Source organism: Silene latifolia, chromosome X (genome assembly GCF_048544455.1).
Source record: "Silene latifolia isolate original U9 population chromosome X, ASM4854445v1, whole genome shotgun sequence".
NCBI lineage: Eukaryota > Viridiplantae > Streptophyta > Magnoliopsida > Caryophyllales > Caryophyllaceae > Silene > Silene latifolia.
In genome coordinates, this window is record NC_133537.1 from 20,755,482 (window position 1) to 20,781,267 (window position 25,786).

Here is a 25,786-nt window from a genome sequence, read left to right on the forward strand (position 1 = left end):
CCAAAAAAACTTGGTGGCGACTCTAATTTGTCTTAATTCGATTCGAAAGAACCTCGAGTCGATTATGCCTAGTGTGGATCCCGCGGACGCAGATCCCGAGGGCCTTGTCCACACGCAGCTATATGACGATATAGCAAATGCGGAACGAAACCTCCAAATAGCAAAGGAGCAGAGGATGGATATCATAGAAGAGAATAAGACTCTCTATGCATATCTAAGAATTGCACTTGTAGCAATGTAATTCGTTTTTTATGTATTTATATTATATATTAACTAATTAAGTTTATTATGCATTCCTCTCCATCGTGTTCTTCTTTTGTTTTATTTAATAATGCAAATTAAATGAAATAATTAGAGAAAGAAAATAATTACTGAGATGATGACAAAACCTAAAACCATGCATATAAAGCGATACCTGATAATTAGAGAAAATAAGAGATGACGACAACAACAATGCTGACGGAGATGATAAAGCAGCGACGATGAGAAAGAGAGAAAGAGACGATGAGAAAGTGTGTGTTTGTGTTTTTGTATGTGTTTGTGTTAGGTTTAATTTGTGTTTGTGGCTGTAGCTGATCTGTGTTTGTGTGGTTTATATTATGGAAAGTATTGACAACGGTTTTTACACAAAAACTCGTTGTCATTAGATTATATATTAACAACGGGTCCTTAGAAAACTGTTGTTAAAAAGTACTGACAACGGCTTCATATATAACCATTGTAATTACTTTTCACTAATTTTGCGCCAAATTATTAACAACGGTTATTATGTATTACAGAGTAAACTGTTGTTATTAGTTTTTATATTAACAACGGTTGTGAAAGTTTGACCCGTTGTTAAAACCTATAACAACGGTTATCAACACATAACCATTGTAGTCAAGTTTAGTAAAATTCGCACCATCCATTCTACAACGTCTATGGTAATTTTCGTGAATAAGCGTTGTTAAAGGGGCATTGTAGCTGCCTGGATTTGTAGTAGTGATGTACTCTGTATATATAATTTTAGAGTTATATTGTTTTTTCAGATCAATATTTATATGAAGGAGTTCACAAACTTCACATCGAATTTATAACCTTTGCAACAAAGCTCAAAAGCTTTATTTTTTGGTACATAAGAGCTTTATAATAATGCTTAAAACCATAAAAATAGTTGTGCGTAGAACTTATGGTATAATTTATCCATTGGATAAAATCAGTTCGTAAATACAAGTTGTGGTTTGGATTAATATGTAAAAATGAAAATTCCCGTAATTCTATTTTTTCTATAACCATTTTAACCACACGACTCATATTTAACACGCTTATTATTTTCCGATAGTTTTACTTTGTCCACAAATATTAATATAAAATCATATTCATCAATTTTTTTCAAATGACCTCTATAATAACAATTGTTTTTACCAACTACCTGTTATTATTTAAATTTTTTTCATGTTTTATACTTCCTCCATTCTATTTGTTTCTTTACGTTTACTTTTTTTGGCACTATTCATTAGTAAGGAGAATTTTCAATACAACTTCTAATATATAACAAAAAGATAGTCATGTGAGATCTTGTTTGAATCGTCTCACCGAATGGATTATATGAAAATCAAATTTTTATAATTTTTAGTAACACGTAGCTAAAGATATGAACAAAAGAAAACCTGCATTGGTATATGCGCATAAAGCAAACGTAAATAATTAAATGGAACGGAGGATACCATTTTATTATAAATTGGTTTATTAGGCGACATTTCCATGCACATTAATAACATGAACTTAAATGACAAACAAATCCGCGATAAAAGAAAATTATTTTCATCCCATTCTACTGATTCAAAAGATTAATTTCAATAAAATACCCGGTGTATGAAATATTAAAGTAACGAAATGATAAATAGCTTTGAATTCTACGAAATATGGCAAGTTGACAATAAGGATGGCAATGAATCGGGTTCAGGTCGGGTGAAGCCTCATCTGTCATCCATTTGTCACTTTAAAATTACATCCAACTCATCTGTCATCCATCGATCATTTGAGGATGAAATGGGTGAATATGGTGATTGTGTATTTATATGTTCAAGTTAAAAAAATGATGATTTTTGATTCTCTAAAAAAATAAAATTAGATAATTATTTTAGTTTAACTTTCTAGCGTGTAGTTTCACAAATATATATTTTGAGAGTAGAAAAATTTGAATATTTTATATCTTAACAATATATTATATTTAAAATATTTTTAATAAATAAAATAAAATCTGTTTATGCATGGATGACGGATGAAATTTCTTCATCCAACACTCCAACCTAGGGGTGTGTGCTGGGCCCGACCATGGCGAAGTGGGTTAAGGGCTAGCATCCCAGGCACGACACGAGTAAGGGATCGGGCTGGGCACAGTGATGGGTTGGTTTCGTCCAGCCCGAGCCCAACCAACTTAGCAGCGGACTAGGGCGGGTTGGGCTTAGCCCCTTTGCTTTTTCTAGTGTTGGAATGGGCCGGGCCTATGAAATGTGAGCACTAGCCCGGCTTGAGGGGGAGACCAGATGGTACCGGGCCATGCTCTGAGCTGACCGGGCTACTAAATAGACACGCCAGATTGGGCTGGGCTGAATTGGCCGGTTACGATGCACAGCTCTAATCCAACCCATCCGATGAAATCTCACCTTAAAGGTGAGTATAAGTGATAGAGATCCCATGAAACGTGAAACTTAAGAACTCCTCCAAGAGTCCTCAAAGGTCTTACAGTTGTCACCTCAATAAAACGAGAGAAACCACCCTTCAAACTCAAGTCATCATATAAACATAACTCACTTTTTATTTTATTTTCTGGGTTTCAAGTCATCTTCACTCTCAGATTAGATCCCACCATTTTATACTCTGAGTTTGACTACTTAACCTCCCATTTTTCTGATTCATTTTTTTCATTTTTTACTCCATTTTTTTTCCCTTCCAGAGAAGTTTAAAAACTTGTGCAGAAATCCTGTAATTAGCCAAATTTGAGCTAATATGTGATATTGAAGTGATAATATTAGAAGATTTGAACATTTGATTAAATTGCAAATTCTGGTGCATATTCTATTCTACTGGCCTAATGTCTGGTAATTAATTTAACCCCCTTTTGTCAATTTTTGTTAATTTTATGGTTTAAAGTTATAATCTTTATGTAAAATTGGTTGTAGTTTAGCTGTTATGATCAAAATTAATGCTGATATATGTAATTATAGTATTTTCTGTATTAATTAGTTGGTGGGTATTTAGTTCTGTATTAGTAGTTGCTGTCTTTTTTGCACATTATCTGTAAAGTTTTCATGTGTCTTCTTCAGTTGATCAATTATTTTTGCTGAATTTGTATGTTGTAAACTTTGGATTATTTTCTCCTTGAGTGGATACAAGATGGTGAATGATGTATGTATGTATGTGATTCAGTTTGATCTCGATTCGTCGACTAGATAGTGATTGTCGTGTTTATAGTTTATACTCCTTGCATTCCATTTATATTGTCCTGGTATGACTTTGACGGTCTACTAATGTCAACTTTGATCGATATGTCGAAATTAATGGTCAAAGTTGGTATCGGGTTGGTCACTGCAGTCAAATGGGAACAATGTAGATGGGGTGAAGGCCGTATTTATACACACAATGCTTGTATTTATACTTTTTATAAACCATAAATGAATCTAAAGGAAGTTTAAAATTTCAGAAGGGTACAAGGTTGTGTCTCGAAAAAGTTTCCGGAGAAATAGGGAAGTCAGAAATGTGTGGAATAATTGTAACTTATAGTTAGGCTTATAGGTATACACTGTATGTCATTTGAGAATTGTGACCCTCTTAAAACATTGCTATCTTGCACTCTTACACAATTTGGAGACGGAAATCTTCCTTTGTCAGGTGGTGTTGTGAAATCATTTGTTTAATTATCAGATACATGTATTTTCCTTTTCTTTCAATTGTATAGACCACTTTTGTGGTGACCAACTCTTGCATTTGCATAGGTTGCATTTTCTTAGTTGCAGAATTATCATCGGGATAATATGCGAGAGAAATTGGGAATGAGGAACAAATACCGGAAACCAACCACTTTGCGTTGCAGTGCAGGGAGCAGATGTTCTCTACCTGTTGCAGTATGGAGTGTGGTTGGATGCCTTCTGTTGCTTCAGCTTTATTCTCTTTACCCCCAGAAGGATTCCTTCAGTTTGGACACACAAGTACACACAAAGAAACATTTCCGTGAGCTTGAAGAGGTCGACGAGGAGAACATTCAAATGCCTCCACCAAGAAAACGGTCTCCACGAGCTATTAAAAGGAAACCAAAAAAAGCAACTACAATTATTGATGAGTTCCTTGATGAGACTTCTCAACTTCGGCACGTTTTCTTCCCTGATATGAAAAGCGCGATCAATCCAATCAATGGGAGTGATAGCTTCTATTATTATCCAGGAAGAATTTGGTTAGACACGGATGGAAACCCTATCCAAGCTCATGGCGGTGGCATTTTGTATGACGAGGGATCAAAGACATATTACTGGTATGGAGAGTATAAAGATGGACCAACCTATCACGCTCATAAGAAGGGAGCAGCACGAGTATGTTCCTCTTCTTGATTTACACTACAATATATGTCATTTTCTTTCTCTTTTTTTCTTCTTCTTTTAAATCCGAAATGGCCAACTCCTGGAAGGCATTTGGGAGTTTTTAGTCACAAGGGTCATTAAGACTGCTGACATGATACAGAAGGCAGTAAAGGGTTTCACTATTAAATGTCTTCATGCAATCTGTGCTGCAATTTTATTAAATTGCGATATACTTGGATAAATATTCTGTAGGTGACAGTGCACACAGTGGTTTAATTCATGACCATACATCAAGTTGAAAAAAAAAATCATCAGGTAAACATGGCAAATTTATAGAGATGCGTGTCTCTTTTTTGACTCGGGGAAAATGAAGTTGAAGAATTTGTTCTGTTTTTCTTTGAAAATTTTGGCTTATGGTTGTTATTTGCCATCATCTTAAATATGGGAAGCAAAAGTTTGAAAAATATACAAACTATTTGGATTCTTTACATCTCTTAACAAAGCTCAAATTGAGATTTTCGCTTCTTTAGTCTAATTTGGTGCATGTGTTATTTTATCTTAACATTTACTCTACTGTTGTTTCCTTTTTCTTGCTAATTTTTTGTATATGTTTTATTATTAGGTTTACTAGGTTAGATTTGAACGTTGCGCATTTGTTCATCTCATCTTACCTGCTATCTCATGTAACATTTTCTGATTAGTCGTTGCAATTCTTCTTTCCCATGAGTTGTCCTTATTGCTTAACTTTGAGACGTTAGAAACTTAAAACTGGTCTATTTTTGTCCTCTTGTAAATCCTTTATATATCCTTCATGACCGTGTGGCTTAAGAGTGAAACCTATCAAGATTCTATGTAGGATTAAGAGTTACTTTAAGAGTCTTTGATGTGGGGATAATTTTAAGTTCTATTTCCCTGAGCTCCTTATCTGATAAAAACTTTGGCTACGCGGTTAAGGTGGCAAACGGGTCAATCGGATCAGTTTCGGTTCGGGTTCTTTCGGATCGGGTTATTTCGGTTTATCTTTTTTTTCGATTTCAGTTCGGTTCAATTCGGGTTGGATTCAGTTTTGACTTTTAATCGGTTGTAGATATTTCGGATCGGTCCAGGTTCGAGTTGGGTTAATATCAGACCAGATGAGATTCGAATCAGGTCATAATCGGATCGGATGTCAAGGGATTGGGTCTTTATTCAAAACATTGGATATAATACGAATAATTTTTTTTTTTAAAAGTAATAAATAATGTTTTTTTGTATAACTACGATATAATATTAATTCATTGACATCAAATGGGTGACACTCATGTACAAAAGGACACCCTAGATGTGACGCCTAGGTACATTGGGGTCATTTTGGGTTTTAATGTTTGGTTTCTGTCATCAATGTACGGGTTGAAATCGGTTCAGGTATATATCGGTTCGGATTAAAACAATTCAGGTTGAAACAGTTCAGGTTCATTCAATTTTGGGTCTATTTCGGATATTACAAATTGGGTTCGATTTCGAATCAATTCAGGTACCTTTCGGGTGTACGGTCAGGTGTCGATGCAGGTATTTTTGATCGGTTTTTCGGATTCGGTATACTTTTGCCAGGTCTATACTCCCCTAACGCGGTAGAAAGATCTGCCAATGTTCTGATAATATAAGTTATTAACTGTTGGAATCAAATCAATATCAGAAGCTTACTAGTATAGTATCAGATTTTAAGCTTGGACTATTCAACGGTTTCTGTTTTTTGAATATCATCACAGTTTGAACACCTGGTGAATTATGTCGTCACATCTACTCATAGATTCCAAGAGTTCGTATTTTCAAGTGTTTAGGCACTTTTATTCTCCTACTGGCCTGAGGCGTTTCTAATAATTGACTTTGTTTTGAACCTTGCTATCTTGAGTTGTGCTATCTAGTACAATTTGGGTCAGTTGGGAAGCAAACTTGCTGGCTATTACTAGTGTACTCTCACTGTCTACCAGTATCTCCGTATTCCTCTCTTTGCCAGCTGTAAACATTCACTGTTGAGCCGTCTTTACAAGCTTTGTTAAGAATTTATGACTAGGAAATGCCTAGGCGCAAATCTCACAGACGCATAACCAAAACATTCTGGTGTTCTTTTTGTCCGCCTTGCGCATAAGGCGCAGCCAACAAGAAGACATACTACTATTTAATTTCCATATTTCTATATACTAGTTCTTTTATTATACTATTCCCTTTTCCCCATTATTCGTGGTTTCTGCCTTCTTAGCCCTCCTGTAAACAAAAAAGGGGGTTGCACAAATTTAATCTTGAAATTACATATTTTATTGGGAAGCAGTGCTGCCTTTTTCTATGAGGCACACCTTCGCCTTGTGCTTCATCGCTGTAGGCCCTCGTTGTCGGCTTGTCGTGGTGCGCCTCATGCTTTTCACTTTTTGCCTCCCAGACATTGGCCGTCTGTGCGCCTGCACATTTCAAAACTTAGTTTGCAAGAAAGTATTGCTTATCATTTTAGTAGGAGGTCTGGACTCTGAAATGTTAAGACTGGCCATGTGTCTTGACTCTTGACAACTACTCTATGCCATACATATATATGTCCATTGTCAATTTTCACTTCTAGGAGAACATGACTACCATCATACCTTGGGTTAAGCCCTTCACAAGGCCCGGAAGAGCAGAATTTTTTGCATTTCATGGGCATGGACTGGAAATAAAATATTAACTCGAACAACAGCTAGTAACTAATATCGTGCTCTTGGGGTGATATTCGCCTATAAGCTATGTGCATCAAATCAATTTAGCAAATTCCTCAAATTTTGTCAAGGCTAGAATTACGCCAGTAGTTTAGATTCTTTGTATTAGCATCAAGTGAACTTGATAGTCATACTCTTTTGAGCTATATTGTGTATATAGGTGAAGATGATGGTGTGTTTAGATGAATATGAGAAAGTGTGCTTAGGTGAATATAGTTTATGGGTGTATGCATGGTGCTCCCGAAGCTCAATAAGCATTTGTTTCCCAGTAGCACCAAAGTTATCAACTTCCAACTAATTCAAAAAAAAAAAAAAAAAAAAAAAAAAAAAAAAAAAAAAAAAAAATAGCGCCTTGAATCCAAGTCACTATGACATACTTTGTACTTGCTGTTTAGTTTCTTTTCTTTTCTTTTTTTTTTTTTTTTTGCCTGAGGCGGTGCTTTACCATTTTATTCATTTGACAAAATAGGTGTATCTATAACGGTAAATCATTAATGGAAACCTTCTTCTTCTCATATTATTGCACTCTGTTGGATTTCCGCTGTTGTTTTTCTCTGTCTAAATGTATGTTGATTGCCTTCTAGGTTGACATCATTGGTGTTGGCTGCTACTCTTCCAAAGACTTATGGACATGGAAGAACGAGGGTATTGTGCTTGCCGCAGAGGAAACTGATGAAACCCATGACCTTCATAAATCAAATGTCCTCGAAAGACCAAAAGTCCTTTACAACGACAAAACCAGAAAGTATGTCATGTGGATGCATGTCGACAATGTGAATTATACAAAAGCCCATGTGGGTGTGGCCATCAGTGACTACCCAAACGGCCCCTTTGAGTACCTTCATAGCAAAAGTCCACATGGTTTTGACAGTAGAGATATGACGGTCTTCAAGGATGATGACGGTATTGCATACATTGTCTACTCTTCTGTGGATAACAGTGAACTCCATATCGGGCCACTTACAGATGATTATCTGGGCCTTTTGAATGTGGTGAGACCGATACTCATAGGGCAGCACCGTGAAGCCCCGGCTCTATTCAAGCACCAGGGCACATATTACATGATCACATCAGGCTGCTCCGGCTGGGCACCAAATGAAGCGATGGCTCATGCATCGGAGTTCATTATGGGCCCGTGGGATACACTGGGAAATCCATGTATTGGAGGGAGTAAAATTTTCAGAGAAACAACTTTTTTTGCACAGAGCACATTTGTACTACCTCTGCCAGGACTCCCTGATTACTTTCTATTTATGGCGGACCGATGGAACCCAGCCGATCTAAAGGACTCAAGGTATGTCTGGTTGCCACTGAATGTCGCGGGTCCTGCAGATCAGCCCCTCGATTATGAGTTTGGATTTCCAATGTTTTCCCGAGTTTCGATTTATTGGCACAGGAAATGGAAACTTCCATACAAGTGGAGTGGATAGGTTATGGTATACTTTTAAGCTGTTTTTCCTTTTAGCAGTTGAGTGTTATGTACAAAAGAGAAATATCTGTAACATTAATAGTTACTTCGTTCCACAGTTTACGGCAAGTTTAGGAAATGTTGATTGATTGAAATAAAAAAAACTCTGCTGATTTGAAAGTTTGATACTTTACCTATAGCCTTGGATATTTGATTGTTATCATTTTACTTACCAGGTTCGTGTAAAAGTCTCTCATAACCGTGGTTAGCTTGAGGCTTTCTAAGCTGTTCCTCGTGCATTAAGGCCTGTCAGCTGTCATGACCAAGACTAATCACCAGCATGCGCAAGTTAGAGTAGAACAGGGTATCGAAGTGACCATGGGTTTATCATGATCGTCAACGTGCGGTGAATTTGAAGGCGATTGTTCAAACGCCTGATGGGAATTTAGATATACTGTTTCAGGATTGTTCCAAACGTTTACATGTCTGGACTCAAATTACAAGACTAATGGTTCGAAAATTGTTCGCGTTGGCAATTAAAGTGTCCGGAATCAAATTTTGCTCACGGGTTACTACTATGGTGAAACCATTCGAAAATTGTTGTAAAGCTTCTTGAAGATTTATATATTGATGCAAAGACACAATTAACCTCAAGTAATATGTATGATACACATGCCTGAACATTTCACTACAACTATGGTTATGTTAAATATATGTAAGTAATTTGATTTCTGGTTTTTAATACCCAAAATTATGAAGCACAATGCAAAATAAGTGTTATAATTAGTAGCCAGGGAAAAAGTGACTCGTACAAAATTTTAACTGATACACATCCTAATTCCTATCCCCTTTGAGGACAAGTACTCCGACATCAGAACTGATTATTGCTGATTTTCGCGTTTATCAATCTCACATATACCTATCTATTGTGCTCTGTGGACTCTTTACAATTGTTTCCCCTTGAAAAAGATCATTTGGCTCATGCATTGTGACCAGTTGTCTGGGCATCTTCTCACACCATGGTCCATTGACTCCATGCTCGGGGCTTAGAGCAATAACAATAGCAATAGCAGATCTCTATATAAAGTTTTTTTCATGCCATATCATATTTTTCAATACCAATATTTAAGAACTTTAATCCACAATAGAGGTAACGTTTTTTTCTTCTTGGAAATAGACAGTTTAAAGACACTTCACATTTTCTATGTCATGGTCATTGGTCATCACATTTTTATATGCTTAGCAACCTAGCTCTTATTTTAGAACTCAATTATTAAAATTAAGAATCAACTTTATGATTTAGTAGATCAACTCTTTAAATAAAGTTCTTAGTGATAATTTCAAGAATAAGAACTACTATTGTTAATGCTCTTATGGAACTAAAGTACAAAACTCAAAGCTAAGGTATCCGGTATACCTAGCGAGTTGTGACCTAATCTACGATGTAAACAGCGCAGTATTCCTTCACCTGAACTGTTTCGCTATAGTTACAGACTTACAGCAACCACACTTCCAATTATAGAACAAAATGTTCAAAAGGTACATATTTACCAAGCAGAAAAATCTTTGAATTCTCCTGTAGGACCCGCCTTCCTCTTCTTCGTGGTACCAGCTGCGGGTATAGTAATGTCAGTGGCAACTGCTTCAGCTTGAGCACTTCTGTTTTTAAGATACTTCCCGATGCCACCACCCGTATCTGCTGCACCAGTCACCGGGTTACTATACCAGGACCCCACCTTTTCCTGAAAGGTATTAAAGTATTAGAAAAGTACAAAAATTATGAGGCGGTCTCACATGTAAGACCCACACCACCAGTTAACCATAAACAGAATAAGTAAATGACGAATACAAAAATGTTTGAACTTGCAAGACCGTCTCAACACTCTCACAGAAATGGGGGAGGGAAAGGGTGGAGGGAGTTGTATTGCATAGAATATTTGATATTTGATTACTCCCCCACGCTGCTAACTCAACATTACATAAATTTTATCAGGGATCAGTTATAAAATGCCAGTGATAGCAGCGGGATGAAAAATTATACTCACATTTTCTTCATCCTCGGCCTTCTTCTGTTCTTCAGTTTTCTCTTCCCCTTCGTCTTCGTCGGGTTCAGTATAAGGATTGACAAATATTGTAACATTGTTTATCTTTATTTCTTCCTGAAAAGCAACAAAGAAACCTTGTGTCAAGATGCACATGATTGCAGTGTTAACCTAGGGCTAGGCAAACCATCCGACTTCCCTCTCCAGTCTCCCCCAAAACACAATGGTAGGCAGCAGAAACAAACTAAAATGTTCATTTCATGAAAGAAGCTCCGTAAAGGACCAGAATCCAGATAAATGGTGTCAAATGAAACGGTCTCATCGTATAAGATGATAAAAAAGGACCACAGTCACAACATTTGATGTTCGGGGATTCAATAACCAAGGCAATCTCATATTATGAAACTACAAAACTTGTAGGCCAATATTAAAGCCTTTAAGGGCACAGATGAATCCATCCAGGAAACAGGAGTTAAACAAGGCACACTGAGCCGTCTTTGTAAGTGTGAGTAATGAGAACTTGAATTCAGGACTTCAAGTTTGAAAATAAGTTGATTTACTTTAAAAGAGCCCACCGGCCAGTTTTCTACAGTCCCATAGTCGGAGAGGCTAAGTAAGACTCGCTTGTAGGGTACTCTATAAACCCCTGATACAACAAACTACACCGTATATAAAATGTGAGCTGAAGTAACCTCCAATTATTAATTTCCAGTAAATTCAGAGTAGAAGTTGACAGCGACAAGTGCTCTCCAGTCATAAATTTCAAAGAACTAGCCTCTTTGCAACTGCAAGAGTTAAAGTGATGTGTACCCCAATTTTCCACTTCCCAGCTTAAGATAAAGGAGCTCCATTAGTGCCAATGCAAAATGACATCAAAATTCATAACACAAGCAGCTAATCCGTAGATGAGAATCCACTCCATTAGTATTAAGCTTAGGTATTGGTGGCATTAACGTAGAAAGTGTGATCTTCACAAAGGAAATGGGTCTTTTACAGCTCACAACCATTAACAACCCCTTCACAGTCTTTTTTTTTTTAAAAATAAAAGTTAATTAATGGGGCTACCAATAGGTTGCTATAATAGTTGTGACGTAAGAGACTCGAGCCTCAAGCCTCAAGAGTCGAGACTGTAGAAAAACAGTAGAAAATTATAACAACTGTAATGTCAAGAAAGTAACTATAACAATCTTAACTCTATAATGGTATGGAATACCATCCGTGAACACTGGTCCTTCTAAAGACTGATAATACTACGATGCTATGTGATGAACACTGGAACATATCCAAAATAGCACCTAAAAAGAGAAGGCACTCACCAGAGGTCGGTCATCGTCATCCACAGGAACCTTTTCCATGGTGGAAAGCGCAGTCAAGCCACCAACTACCATCCCAAACACTGTGTGCTTATAGTTCAAATGATTGGCAGATTTATACAATATGAAAAACTGTGAACCATTGGTGTGAGGGCCACTATTTGCCATACTAACAACCCCCCTTCCAGTGTGGAGCAGCTTTGAATTAACCTCATCCTTGAAAGGCTTTCCCCAAATCGATTCACCACCTTTTCCAGTACCAGTTGGATCACCGCCTTGAATCATGAAATTCCTAGCAAGTATTGAAAGTCAGGCTTCAGTTTGGACTTAGCAAACTAGTTAAAAAGGTGAGCCACATAAGATGGTAATAAAAGGAATCTCTTGTCATTACCTTATGCTTCTATGAAAAATTACACCATTATAATAGCCTTGCTCACAAAGAGTAATGAAATTTTCGCATGCCCTAGGAGTGATGTCACAATGTAGCTCAATATTTAGGTCACCATGTGATGTGTGCAGTTGTACATATCCCTTTTTCTTGGGATTTTTCTCAACTTTAACATACTCAAAATCATTATTTGTTACAGGGTCATAAGATGTGGAAGTAAAGGATCTTGATGCAGCACCAGTTGTGTAACGACTCTTTACCTGAGGCACACAAAAGTATCAACGCTGTTACATTTTGGCTTTCACAAAGAAACTAAACAATGTCCGGAAAAAAAAAAATTAAGGTAAGGGAGCATAACATCAAGTACTTGTACTTCTTTATCTTCATATCCCTTTAGCAAATTTACTAAGAAAAAACATTCTGTTATACAAGGGAAACTGAATATGACCTTATAAATGGAAATAACTATCTACTAGATGGAGTAATCAGCTGGGTTGAAGAAACCAGGATCTAGAATGCATTGTTTATGAGAAGAGCAGTCCAAAAGACTCTAATCCTATGTAAACTTGGGAAGGCTAATAGCAAGCAGCTGGTGCTTTTCCACACCAGGGACATACAACAAACAATATTCTTGAGCACAAAGACGCCAAGCCACAATCACGAGAGTTTACTTTAATCCCAAACTAAAGCTACATGCTTTCAACTCCATGTACAAGAACAGAGAACATTACCACTATTGGCAATATTTTGCTGCAAACTAATTTCCGCATATCACACATAAAATGAATGCCATGTTAAAATTAAGTCTTTTATTATCACATGAGCCAAAAAAAAAAGTTATTAGGGAGCTAAAACTAACCATCTTTGCATTGACAGGAGCTCTTTCACCAGCCATGTGTGAAGCTATTCGAGCAGCTGTTTTGTCCGCTGATGCAGCCTTTGCGGCGGCAGCGCTTCTTCCATGTACTGAGGCAGAAGCAGCATCTACTACACTAAACACCTGTCTATTTTCATCTTTGCCTTTTGACTTAGAATCATTAGCAGCTATACGTGATCTTGCAGCTAATAAAGAAGTGAGTGCAGCAGCTCTTTCTTGTTGCGCCTTGCTTCCACCTCCTCCAAGCAATGCTGCCTGTTTTGCTTTTTCGGTTCCAAGTTCGGCAAGCATCTGTTTGATGTCCCCCGTCGCATTGATGTTATATGTTGGATCTGATTCTATTTTCTTCATTTCTATCTCAAAAAAATATTGACATTAAACATATGCAGAAAATCATAAGGCAGCTGACTACTAATAGTGCCCTATTTACACATTACCTTCATCATCAACTTTCAAGCCCCTTTTGACATGATCAAACTCATCAAGAACTTTTTTAGAATCAATTTCATTAGGATTCTGCACAATGAACACCAAAATCCTCAGGCAAGAGCTCTACAGGGAAGACAGAGTCACACAAGCTGAATAAATTCATGCTGTTACTCACCTGAATTATTATAAGATCCTCTTTAGTGAATGGTTCATCTGTGAGCAGCTCCTTCCAGTTTTTCGTTTTAATGTTCAATTCTTTAATTGCCTATACAAGAAATGCAAACAGGTCACGGTCTGACAAGTAGCCTTTGTGTCAAACTGTCAACTACGTATGTAATATGTTGAAGTCAAAAACAAATAAAAACAAAGTACTGTAATCAACATAGCTTTTCAGTGGCGCAAAATATAAAATTCCAAACTACAAAATAAATTTAGTTTTAGAACTAGAGTATATTGGAATGAGCAATAGAAAGTGCGACTTATTTTTTGTCCCAAAGGTTAAATTTAATTTGCTCAAATGTGAGATCGGAAATGATTGTCCTACATCTTTATATTTAAAAAGAACGATATGAAATTTAGCGAACTTCTACATCTGCTTCCTTTCACAGCATCATTATGCTTTCCTCTCAATCAACCAAGTGGCATTCCCAACTATTACCGAGGTGTCCAGCGGGAACTGTATACAATCACTCCCCATCATCAGCAAGTACGTGCACATTTCCTAACAACCTTCAAGCGCTGAGATGTTTTCTGGTTGCCCCTCTGATATATCCACCTCACCCTCTAACCATCATCAATTTTACTCCAATGCTAATAACTTATAACCTCTTTTTTTGTGTTGCTCTAAATCAATTTTCTCATAAGGAAACATATGTATATGACAAAAGATTAAAACTGCATAAAGTCTCAGAGAACCAAATTGATAATTTGAAAGTTAAAACGCATAAATAGTGCCAAAAGGTCAAACATTATAAAAGTAAAACACAACAAACTTAGCACATCCGCTGATAGATAATGATGTAGGCATAAGGTATCAAAGTGTATGGTAGAAATTAGAAAGGGCGACAAACGGAGCGCATGCACTTGTTACAAGATCTGGGTAGTAGTTTCCAAGTGAGGCAAAAACTTTATGCTCCAAGCCGTCGGAAAGTAGTAAAACAAGAACAGAGATTATACAAAGTGGTGAAACAGAAACGATAACAAGAACAGAGTAAGACATGGAGAGACTACCTTAAAATGAACAAATCCATGATTTTGAAATCCATAACTTGAATAACAACCCCATTACATCTATGAAGTATTTACATAATGAAAAGTGGGTAAACTAGGAGGTTTATACCTCAGGTAACATAACTCTATCCTACTAAATAAATAATTCAGACAAATTGATAGGTAATTACAATTAGAGAAGAAAAATGAACCGACCTCATAACAGAACACGTTTCCAGAGGTCTTCACCGCAACAATGTGCGTAAATTCAGTGAAAACCTTGTTCAAAACCGGGCAATGAAACTCCCCTGGAAGAAATGTAACAAAAGATAAAATGTTAGCTACTAATTGAAGTATAATTGACTAACACATACACAACGAGCGAGGTCGTACAAATGTGATTTACAAATTCACTCATTCATAGATAAATTACACATCAACAAACATAAAAATAAAAGGAAAAGGCAATACCTTCGGAATTCTTATGGAAGTAAAGAGGAATAAGATCAGGAAGCTTAAGCGGAGCTCCAGTAACAGGATTTTTGCCATACTTCCTAATATACGGAATAATATGCCTATCCAACCACAATCAACAAAACAGAAATTAAACCTAACAATCAACAATTCACTCCAAACCACACAAAATAAGAAAGTGGAAGAAACTAACATAGTATCGAAAACGCAACCATCTTTAGTGCAAACCGGAATGTCGAAAGGCGTAAACGTAAGCCTGCAATAACAATGATTTTGTGGTAATTAAATTCCAAAAATAGGAGTAATAAGAAATGAAAAAGCGGTAATGAAGAGAATAAAGTGAAGAGTACGCGCAGCAGTAGAAAGGGAGGCGTTTGAAGGGAGTACGGAGGTCTTTAGATTTAGCGCCGCCCCATTCGGTAGCCCATTCCGTCTTCGTTATGAACATACGATCTTTGCTGTGTTGCTTTTTCCCCATTTTTGATGTGTTAGTGAGTGTTCAAGTGTAAGCTGTTTTGATGGTGGTTGGCGGTGGATGCGACGGCGTTAGTTTTGGGTTTATGGAGGTTCCGGCGGCGGAGATAGGAAGGCGGCTCTCGTCACTCCGGGATTCAATCCGTATCTTGTTTTTAGAAAATCAAGCCCCTTCCAGGAAATTTGATTTTGTATGCTATACGAAGTTACGAACTACCGATAACTCCGCAGCTTGTTTTTGTCCAATTGATTAGTTTTTGAACAGTACAAATTAATTAGGGGTAGAGTCGGTAGAGATTATTAAATGCGGGTTTGGGTTGGACATAGACCGGGATCCTGCAAAAATTTTGGCCAATGGACAAGTGGGTTAGCAGATTCGGGATGAAATAATTGGACCATAGTCTTTGTACTTTTTTAAAATGTTTTGTTCATACCCGCTTATTTTGTAGGCCGGGTTCATGAACGGGACGACTCATGAACAGTTCTAGTTAGAGGTTAATTATTAAATGGCCAGGTTTTTTTTTTATGTTTTTAGTTTCATTGTACTAGAAAATCACATTTCACTTGTTAAAACGTATTGACTAATGATTTTCATTAAAAAAAAAAAAAAGTAAATATTCATTCTCACGTAATGAAAAATATAAATAAAGTCATTTTGAATTTACGGTTTATAATTAAGCTCCTATAAGTTCAGTTTAGAAAAGTTAAACTCTTATAATTAAGTTCAGTTAAGCAAAATTAAGTTCAAAAGAATAATCCTAAGACCTCTTCGATACCTAAAAACCATTTTGAAAAGTCGCGTCAAACCCTCAGAATCACCTCGGTCGAAATGATCTGAACTTGTTTGTAAAGCCCTTAAAATCAGCTCAGAATCAGTTTTTTGTTTTCGAGCTTAGTAGAACTTGGATCGAAAGCTCGTTTAGGCACGTTTTATTTTTTATTTTTTTAATTATGTTTAGTTATGACATTTTACAACTGTTTTTGCTCTTAATAAAATATTATTTTTGCATTTCTGATTATATTTGATAAGTATTTTTTAGGAAAAATGACAAAATACTACCTATTAAAGTTCGAAATTTTTATTTTACTACATATTATGCTTAAATCTGCCATCTACTACCTACAATCCTGCAAATATACTCAGTTTACTACCTACTCGACGGAAAACACAACTAATTGTACCAATCTCACGTAAGATTGGCTTTGTTCCAATTTTTTTTTTTTTTTTTTTTTGCAATTACTTTATACCCATATTGCCCCTTCTTAATTCAACATAACTATTCAAAACCATAACCTCCATCCATTATCATCTTCTTCTTCAACCCATCTTTTCCCTCCTCCATTAAAGGTAAGTTTTCTCGCTCTTAAACTTTACTCTTTGTCTCCATTAATTTGTATCTCTCTTCTCTACCATTATTCTGTTCCGTTCTCAACAATTAACCGGTCGTTTTTTTTTTGAATTTTTCTGGGTTTTGTTGTAGTAGATCTAGAATTTGATGTCTTCAAGAAACTCTCGCTCACATGGCTGAAGTCCATTGACATGATTGTGGTTTACAGTACTATGAGAGGAGATGATTAGATTAGAGAGGTTGAGTGGCAAATGTGAGAGTGTGAGGTGGGTAATAGGGGGGAGTGTGTTAAGTAAGGGTAGAGTTGTCATTTTTCATGCTCCCGGCAACTTATTAGTACCAAATTCGCAGTTTTCGTCAAAAAAGTGGTATAATATATTTAGTTGTAGTGTTTTGGGTGGTATTTTGCAGAAATAGACTTATTGGGTAGTATTTTGAAAATTTTAGACTTTAATAGATAGTAATATGCAAATTGCCCTATTTTTTATTTAAATTTTTCTTAAAATATATTTGTTTTTAATTTGATTTAAAAGTTAAGAAAGTAAAGAAAATAATGATTTAACCGGTTCGAGCTTAATCGAGGCCAATTTCGAGCTTTAATTTTTTAAGCTCAGAAAATTCCAAGTCGATTCCGAGCTCAAGTCAAGTTTCAGAGCAGATTCTCAACCCAAGCTCAAGTTTCCGAGCCGCTTCCAAGTCCAGTTGAACTTTAATCGGCTCGGTTACACGGTTTTTGACCGTTTGACCCCATAAGAAAAAAAGGTGCGGAGGTTTTGGGACGGGTTTAGTTGCAACACAGCAGGAAACACAGGAAGCAGGGAAAGAAAAGCGGAATGAGCAGCAGCAGCAGCAGCAGCAGCAGCGAGGAAGACGGTAACGAAGAATGGAAGGCCGCCATTAACGATATCGCCTCTTCTACTCCGGGGCCCACTTCCAAACCCGGCCCAACTGCCTCTGACGACGACGATGACTCCCACTTTCTTCAACCCCAACCCATTAAACACTACCAAATCAAGGTCCCTTCTTTTTCTTTCATTCATTTTATTATTCTATCCATATGTATCTCAATTCTACATCCGACTCCCCCTTACCCTGCAATTTGCGCCCGAGACAAATGTTGTAGTTGCTGTTGATGTCCCCAAGCTACAATTTTTAAATACCTGAGGGGACTTTGGAAAATGTAGTTAAATCCGCTTGAAATGAGAAGTTATTTGATAGTCTCTCTGTCCCTGTCAATAGTTTACTTTTATATGCTACCCCCTATGTCCCGGTCGATACTTTTATATGCTACCCCCTATTTAGGATGAATTTGTAAAAACATGCAGTGAACCGGCTTGAACAGAACTTGGTTGATTTGTTGATGAATTGAGGGCTTTTGTGGCTTTAGTTGGGAGATTTTCGTCACTAGTATCAGACCTGGTACACTGATTCCCGAGTAACTTTGCGCCCTTACAAATAATTGCCCGCTCTCTGTGTAGAAGAAAGAATTTAGGGATTAAGCATCAAACAAAAACTCGACTTTGCTAGAAGGACATGGAATATATCATGCGAATTCTATTAAATATGTAGCGTTGTTTTGTTTCAACTGTCCCTCACTAGGCGCAGGTGCTGTTTTGATCATAACTGACAGGCACAAAAAGTGTTGGATGACATGTTGGAAAAATCATTGTTCATGGTAAAAGACTCGGACCATGTCAACGGTAATGTCATTGAAGATGATTGTGCTTCCAATGGAGATGGGGTTCGTTTATTCAAGCAAGCTCCTGTCGGTATAGTGTTTGATCATCAAGGTATACCTAAGATTTTCTTGAGCTTTATCCATTCAATAGGCTCAATTTTTAATATGAATGGTTTGTGGGAATAAACATTGTTCTTGCTTCCAGTTGAACTCAAGGGACCTACAAAGAAACCGAGAATTCTTCCTGGAGAAGAGCTTGATGAAAAATCGAACAAGGTTTACTCTTGCTCTAGTACCCTCTCCTTTGAAGTTTTCTCTTGTGATGCATGCACTCTAGATCAGTTTGCAGGGACAGAAATTTCAATCAAAGTGGAAATATATTTTGATTTCGGGGGCCAAAATATATAAAGATTGAAAAGAAAAAAAATATATTTCCACTTTGATTGAAATATACACACTATTGCCACTTAGAGGATCTATATGCAATTTAAGGCAAACTTGTTGAAGCATTAGGCCCCCTCCTTCCGCTCCATGATAAAAGTGACCACTGATTCTCCGCCTTTTCCATCTACATTGGTGCAGTTCAAAAGAAAACTAAGATGTGTTGCAGTTGAGGGGACAGATATCGTAGCTGCCGCAAAACAGGCATGTCAAAAGGCTAAAGCTAGATTAGAAGCCAAAGAAGCGGCTGCCAAAGAAACTGCTAAGAGAGAGGAAGAAAGGGTAGCCGAGTTAAAGAAAATCAGAGGAGAAAGATGGCTTCCATCCATGGCTAAACAAATGCAGTTGCAACGTCCAGACCGTAAAATTTAGATACGAGACCTTCTGGTATTCCTGTAACATCTTCCCTTCTCCCAAATTTCTTTTGTTCTAATTTTATGCTTTTAGGCTGCAATGAGGTTCATAACTCTTTATGTTTGTCGTCTTTTAAGGCGTTTGTTTACACATTGCGCGTTGTTAAGTGGCAAATTATTGTGACCTTTTTTTTCCAGAGAATTAAGCTAGAATCATGGAGCATAAGGGTTGAATTACTGTGTCGGTTATTTATTGATGAAATTTTATAAATTTAGCCACATAGTATGGTGCATTACATACCTATTTGGTAACCTGAAACTCTATACTAAGAATTAATGTGCATAGTTACATGTTCAAAGATACCTTAATTTAGTACCTTAACAAAGCTCTTTGATTAATATAACAGTGTTCAGTGTGGGATCACCTAATTTCAATAAAGTCTAAACTCCGAATAGCTTACTAAACTCGCCCTAGTTTAAGCACCCTCGCTAACCAAATGAGCTTCTATCATGTGGTAGAGAATTACTCCTAGCAAATGATTCAAATGTTATCTCTTCTTGATCATGTCCAACACCCTTATTATGTTCACTTAAGTTTCCGTCCTTCTTGAGCTTATTGTTGACTCCGAATACATTTCTCAATCCCTTAATCAACCTTTGTCGGAAATTCCCTTTTGCATTAGCCTTGGGGCTTCGATGATCACTCTGCATGCACCACGATGATGACGATGAAGATCCAACAAGCCTGTGCTTAGGAATATCAGTAGTATTACTATTAGTCTTACCGCCCCCAAATAATCTCACCATGCTTGACGACACAGACCCTCTTTCGCCTCTTTCCACCTTATGATTATTGCCATCATTAAGACTAAACCGGCAACTAGCCGACTTTCCACCATCCTCCAACAACAAAATCCCGGTCTCTTCTCGTTTCTCCTTCTGTCGGTCACCCAATATTTTCTTCATAAATGACAGTTCCTTCTCAAGGGTTTGGATTCTCGAAGTTGTAGTGTCAATGGCCGAGCGAAGGTGGGCTACTTGGCGAAGGGCTGCATCACGCTCTAGGATGGCTCCGAGTGTCGCAGGTGACTCTGAAGGAAATTCATGGTGAGGACGAGGTTTGGTGATGGCGGTGGTAGTGGTGGTGTTGATGGCAGAGAAGATAGAGCGGTGGGTGTTGAGCTGCTCAATAAGCATGGCCTGAACGACAAAACGGAGTGGCATTCGAGGATTTTGGACAGCGTGCATCAGGAGTGGTTCTGACAGAATGCTGCAGTCTATGCACCTTGTGATCTGTGTTCTCTGATCTTCCGACATTACCTTACCGTTGTATACCTGTTTTAACCAGCATTAGTCATAATCAGTCTACTGTAGATGCATTATTGTATTTATTACAAATTTGTATGAAGGGGACACAGACAAAAAAAGTTGAATGTGCAAGGGTAGAAGACTAGCAGGTTTCAGTACTTCAGTCAATTTCAGTAACTATTCCAATACGTTTTTGTACTCGTAGTAATTTATGAATTGTAACAGGGAAATCTGATGAGAAGATACTTGTAGTAGATTAACATTATTGATGGTGTTACTGTTTACAGTACCTACAGTACGATGATAGCATTATTGGTGTGGTGTGACATCAAGAACACCATCTATGTTGATGGGAAAAAGTTCATTACCAAGTGCACTAGTTGCGTCGTAATTCTGAGATACAGAAGTATGTGTCTAATTCCCGGTCTAATTGTTACAATTACTTGTTTAGTTTTAGTCTGCTAATCAAAGTAATGAATCGAGTTGTAAACAAACTGTAGAACCACCCTGCTCTAATGCCTCGAATTAAAGGTTACTTCATAAGAAAGGACTCAAGGATAATAATGCGATTTGCGAGTCATTTTAATTCCTATTATAAGAACACAACAATTAAGCATATAAACAGTAAAAGTAGGAGACCTAGAGTACATACCAGAAAATAAAGATCGATCACCCGGTACAAGAGATCATGACTTCTAGTAAACCTTCGCTGCATCGAGTCTGCAATCACTTCAAAATTCTCCGGTGAAACCGTCTTAAGCCCATCAGCACAACTAAAAGCTCCGCCACTATCACAGTCACCATCATCCACCGTGCAAAACAACATTTCAAGACATCTACTTGTTATACGCGCCGTTTGCTCCGCTTCAGGAAGCAAATTCAAACTAGCCCGAAAAATGGTATACGTAGACTCCTTGTTATCTAAGAGCACATTACACAAGTATGACTCCGTTATTTCCCTTAAACTATCCTCCACACCATCTTCAACATCCATCTCAAGAAGCTCGGCCGCTATTCTCAGAGCCGCCACATTGGAGGACGTTATGGCGGCGTGGTTGCTGTAACAAAAGTCGGCGACTAGTTTGAAGGTGTCCGCAGCTACTTTTAACGGTGGCGAGAGAGTGTACTCCGAGACTCGAATTAATTGGCGCTTAAGGTAACTGCTTTTTGAAATTAGTGGGTCCTGTGAAATTATGTCAATGCGTCACAATAGTGTTAGTATTTATTATTCATATGGAATTCAATGCCGTAATAATTTATGGACCTATTGTACGTTTTTTGTATTCATTTCAATTGATGGTACTTGTACTAGTTACCAAATTCACCAAAACTAGTTGCCAACTTTTCTAACAAATATAATCATAAATTCGTTTAAGGTTACGGTCTAGTGTCCACGATAAGGTCGTAAGTTTAAATTTTCTTCTGATTTATTATTTATTATGGTATTGAATTATACCCAATTACGGGTTTTGAAATAAAAATTAAGGGGCTATAATGTAAACAATTAATCTAACATGCGAATACTTACAAACAACCACCGAGTAGAGGGAGGCCGATTAATTAGAAACTTAAATGATCAAGGGGTGCCTGACCCTTCCCGATCACATAACTAAGGTCTTTCACTAGGATTACCGACTTTGTACATTTTACATTTTACATTTATAACTAGGTCTCGAAGTGTAATTAGCCTAATTGCTTGCTAATTTGGAAATGTTAAGATTAAGAAAATGCTCAAGGTAACTAGTTTTTCCAAGAGTAGATGCATGAACCAAGGAATTTGGTCAAATTAAATGGGCATGTGATCTTCTTAAATGGAGACATATCTATATATTTGGTATGCTATCATATTGCTCTTGTAAAACATCAACTTATTTCTAATTTGGACCAACATCCTAAAACAAATCACATTGACATAATGACATTTACATTTACATGGTCAAAATCCAAAACTAACGTCAAACTTTGTTTTTTCGACAAATTAAATTAAATTAATAAAAAAACGGTTTTTCTAACGGGTACAGATTAATTTTTATGCACCAGAATTAATTGAGTGCAGATTTAAGAATATGTTGTACGCCTGTACACAATAAAATTCATTTCATCAAATCATAAATACAATTTGTTGAGCGTTAGAACAAACCTTGTGCAAGTTAAAACATATGCCTCGTACATGAATCTTCACGTCTGGTTGCCTACCAGTCACGGCCGTCCTTAACAACAAAAAAAAAACACACTATAATTCATTAACGTGACCAGATAAAAAAAAAATGTAAAATGCAGAAAATGTAGGAGGTATAGACATACCAAGCATCAATACCGGATTGAAGAGGAGAGGAAGGCGAGAAGAGAGGAAAAGATAACGGAGACGAGGAAAGTGAGTCGAGTTCATCCTCATCGTCATCCTCGAAGATTGTATCCACAACTCCTAGCTTATTATTCCAACCAGGTTTCATGGTTTCATCAACCTCACTTAAATTCATACACAACTCCAAATAATGTTGGAATAAAATGCGTTGAGAAAAAACAAATTAATAACGTGAGGACCCTTGTAGTATAAATGCTCTGAAAAAGGTCTCTTTATTATGATAATAATTTCAATGTAGGAAAAATAGTGTGTAAGAGTTTTGTGTAAGGGTGATAAATACTGTGCCAGTTATATATGGAATTTGGTAGAACAATGTATTTATTGCTATTTCCACACCTTGTGAGAGTATTTAATGCAATACAATGAAATGACACAAATTCTCAATTAAGACGGACATATCCATTTTTACCTTAAAACGGATCAAGTATCATACATATAAGACAAAAATAGAATGCGTTAAGATTAGCAAAAGATTTGACTCATCTATACAAGTGAGCTGTTATTTGACCTGTTTTATTATTAAGATGGATACATTCGTCTTAATGATGACCTACTTAGTGAAGTGGAGAGGGGTGTTTTTATTGGTAGTAAACTAGGGAGTAAATAGTGAAATTCATGAAAAAGTACAGTGGAAATATTTATATTTTGTATGGGATCCAACTATATAAGATATCAAGGATTTTCTTGGTTTGGTAGTTTTTGATTTGTTTGGTGGGAATAATTGGTAAAAAACAAATTGGGTTGGGTAAAGAATAGAGATGAGTTAGAGATGGAGGTTGAAGCTGTTTCATTTTGGATTTTGGAGGGAGTTTGATTTTGTATACATAATGTGCATTTTAGGGACAAGTTTGTAGTAGTGGAAAATAAATGGCCAATGTAGATAGTTTCTCAAAAGTCAAAACTAAGTTATGGACATATTTCTTAGACCACTATCAACTTTTATACTCCCTCAAATTTTAATATTCTTCCATTTTATTAAAATACTATTCACATATAATAGAGAAATGGGGAGAACATTAAAATTTGAAGGGAGTACATGGGTAACTTTGTGAATACAAGATTATATTATCAAAGCTACGTATACTCCGTGTTGGCGTAGCAACCCAAGTCACACATTAGAAAGATAGAAGAGTCGTGTCTTATTTATACGAGATCAACTTATCCATTAGCACGAGGCCTTTTAATAGGAAGTAGCCTAGAAAAAATAAAAATTGCGGCCTCTGCCTAAAGCCGACAATCATACTAATGTGACGGTGTACTGGAGTTAATAGTTCTAACAAGTTGTATCAGAGACTTCAGAGTCAATGGTTCGGCTTGATCCAGTGTGTGGTGGTGCCAAGGTAGTGGACTATGTTTACAATGTGGATGAGCACTTGGTGTGATCTCACAATTGGAGATTTTAGTGCCTTGTGTCAAAACTCCTTCCTTATAATGTACATATCAAGCAACGAGTCCCGTTGGATGCTAACGGCGATACAAGGTGGACATATTACTATTGTAGGGGAGGACACTGGTGTAGTCCTTGGTTTGAAAGGATTGTTGGAGTAGCAACCCAAGTTCCATCCTAGAAAAATAGTTTAAACCCATCATTTCATTAGTATAATGCCTTCTGGAAAAAAGCCGAGAAACAAATATGTGTAAGCTCGACCCAAAGCGAACAATATCATACAATATTCATACTTATGTGATAGAGTAGTGGAGGCGGCAATCCTAACCCTATGTCCCTCCGTCTCAATCATTTGTTTGCATTTAATTAAAATACTCCTTATAAAGAATTAAAAAGGGCAAACAAATGATTGAAACGAAGGGAATACTTCTTAATTTACTAAATGTGAAAGCTAATTAAAACACGAGTAATGTTATTGTTTTTGCAAGTTGTAAATCCCCCCTACTACTAAGAGAATAAAAATTCTCTTAGTTTTCCCTCCAAAAAGCATCTAGCTAAATAAGGTAATAAATAAAATTTTCTTTCATTACATTATTATCTTTTCCATGAATATATTCTTATAAATAAACTCTATTTTTTTAAAATAAATTCAAGATTATGATTTTTTCATTAAAATAAAATAAAATTGATATTAAATTATAATGTATAAGTTGCTAAATTTTTCAGTAATACAATAATTATTACTGTAGAGAATAACTTAACACATGTTTACTATTAGCTTCGTAACAAAAAAAAAAATCACTAAAAAAATTCACAACTTCAATAAATTTTTTTATTAGTTTTTCATTTCAATTTTTTTGTTTTATATCAAAATACAATAGAGTGAACTGATAAATATTAATGAGGTGCAAATTTTAAAAGTATAAATCCTCCTATATATTAAGAGAATACAACTTTTTTAAAGTTTTCCCTCCAAAGTGCTCAAAATTATATATGGAAACAAGTTAGATTC

The 25,786-nt window shown here is 36.6% G+C and overlaps 4 protein-coding genes across 10 annotated transcripts; 2 read left to right on the forward strand and 2 right to left on the reverse strand.

Annotated features, from left to right (window-relative positions):
- Positions 1-2,681: 2,681 nt before the first annotated feature.
- Positions 2,682-8,867, forward strand: LOC141623108 (uncharacterized). Of its 5 annotated transcripts, none has more exons than XM_074439173.1 (3): positions 2,682-3,083; positions 3,978-4,568; positions 7,864-8,867. In XM_074439173.1, the coding sequence occupies exons 2-3, from the start codon at positions 4,017-4,019 to the stop codon at positions 8,707-8,709; spliced, it is 1,398 nt and encodes a 465-aa protein (XP_074295274.1). In that variant the 5' UTR covers positions 2,682-3,083; positions 3,978-4,016; the 3' UTR covers positions 8,710-8,867. The 5 variants fall into 5 exon arrangements, with proteins under 5 accessions (XP_074295274.1, XP_074295277.1, XP_074295276.1 ...); XM_074439176.1 differs by having other exon boundaries at positions 4,081-4,568; XM_074439175.1 differs by having other exon boundaries at positions 2,689-3,083; positions 3,993-4,568.
- A 1,119-nt stretch (positions 8,868-9,986) lies between these two features.
- Positions 9,987-16,156, reverse strand: LOC141623109 (peptidyl-prolyl cis-trans isomerase CYP65). The gene is made up of 11 exons (XM_074439178.1): positions 15,770-16,156; positions 15,613-15,675; positions 15,417-15,520; positions 15,162-15,253; positions 13,912-14,001; positions 13,745-13,823; positions 13,290-13,660; positions 12,434-12,690; positions 12,046-12,334; positions 10,733-10,846; positions 9,987-10,429 (listed from the first exon to the last, which is right to left on the reverse strand). The coding sequence occupies exons 1-11, from the start codon at positions 15,895-15,897 to the stop codon at positions 10,235-10,237; spliced, it is 1,782 nt and encodes a 593-aa protein (XP_074295279.1). The 5' UTR covers positions 15,898-16,156; the 3' UTR covers positions 9,987-10,234.
- Positions 16,157-17,155: 999 nt separating this feature from the next.
- LOC141623111 (uncharacterized) lies at positions 17,156-21,050 on the forward strand. Of its 3 annotated transcripts, none has more exons than XM_074439181.1 (5): positions 17,156-17,241; positions 17,378-18,258; positions 18,873-19,032; positions 19,126-19,196; positions 19,503-21,050. In XM_074439181.1, the coding sequence occupies exons 2-5, from the start codon at positions 18,076-18,078 to the stop codon at positions 19,731-19,733; spliced, it is 645 nt and encodes a 214-aa protein (XP_074295282.1). In that variant the 5' UTR covers positions 17,156-17,241; positions 17,378-18,075; the 3' UTR covers positions 19,734-21,050. The 3 variants fall into 3 exon arrangements, with proteins under 3 accessions (XP_074295282.1, XP_074295281.1, XP_074295283.1); XM_074439182.1 differs by having other exon boundaries at positions 17,204-17,241; positions 17,375-18,258; XM_074439180.1 differs by having other exon boundaries at positions 17,192-18,258.
- LOC141623110 (BTB/POZ domain-containing protein At3g49900) lies at positions 19,944-23,679 on the reverse strand. Its single transcript, XM_074439179.1, has 4 exons — positions 23,327-23,679; positions 23,163-23,232; positions 21,675-22,205; positions 19,944-21,049 (listed from the first exon to the last, which is right to left on the reverse strand). The coding sequence occupies exons 1-4, from the start codon at positions 23,500-23,502 to the stop codon at positions 20,204-20,206; spliced, it is 1,623 nt and encodes a 540-aa protein (XP_074295280.1). The 5' UTR covers positions 23,503-23,679; the 3' UTR covers positions 19,944-20,203.
- Between the last annotated feature and the right edge of the window lie 2,107 nt (positions 23,680-25,786).

Bases quoted from the DNA above. Each gene is read 5' to 3' on its own strand.
- LOC141623108 (XM_074439173.1), top strand. From the start codon at position 4,017: ATGCGAGAGAAATTGGGAATGAGGAACAAATACCGGAAACCAACCACT. The intron at 4,569-7,863 runs GTATGTTCCTCT...ATTGCCTTCTAG, and splicing joins ATAAGAAGGGAGCAGCACGA to GTTGACATCATTGGTGTTGG.
- LOC141623109 (XM_074439178.1), bottom strand. From the start codon at position 15,897: ATGGGGAAAAAGCAACACAGCAAAGATCGTATGTTCATAACGAAGACG. The intron at 15,521-15,612 runs GTTAGTTTCTTC...GTGGTTGGATAG, and splicing joins GGTTGCGTTTTCGATACTAT to GCATATTATTCCGTATATTA. The intron at 14,002-15,161 runs GTCGGTTCATTT...TTTCTTGTATAG, and splicing joins GAAACGTGTTCTGTTATGAG to GCAATTAAAGAATTGAACAT.
- LOC141623111 (XM_074439181.1), top strand. From the start codon at position 18,076: ATGAGCAGCAGCAGCAGCAGCAGCAGCAGCGAGGAAGACGGTAACGAA. The intron at 18,259-18,872 runs GTCCCTTCTTTT...CATAACTGACAG, and splicing joins TTAAACACTACCAAATCAAG to GCACAAAAAGTGTTGGATGA. The intron at 19,197-19,502 runs GTTTACTCTTGC...ACATTGGTGCAG, and splicing joins TTGATGAAAAATCGAACAAG to TTCAAAAGAAAACTAAGATG.
- LOC141623110 (XM_074439179.1), bottom strand. From the start codon at position 23,502: ATGAATTTAAGTGAGGTTGATGAAACCATGAAACCTGGTTGGAATAAT. The intron at 22,206-23,162 runs GTTTGTTCTAAC...ATAATTTCACAG, and splicing joins TATGTTTTAACTTGCACAAG to GACCCACTAATTTCAAAAAG. The intron at 21,050-21,674 runs GTATGTACTCTA...TGGTTAAAACAG, and splicing joins TGATCGATCTTTATTTTCTG to GTATACAACGGTAAGGTAAT.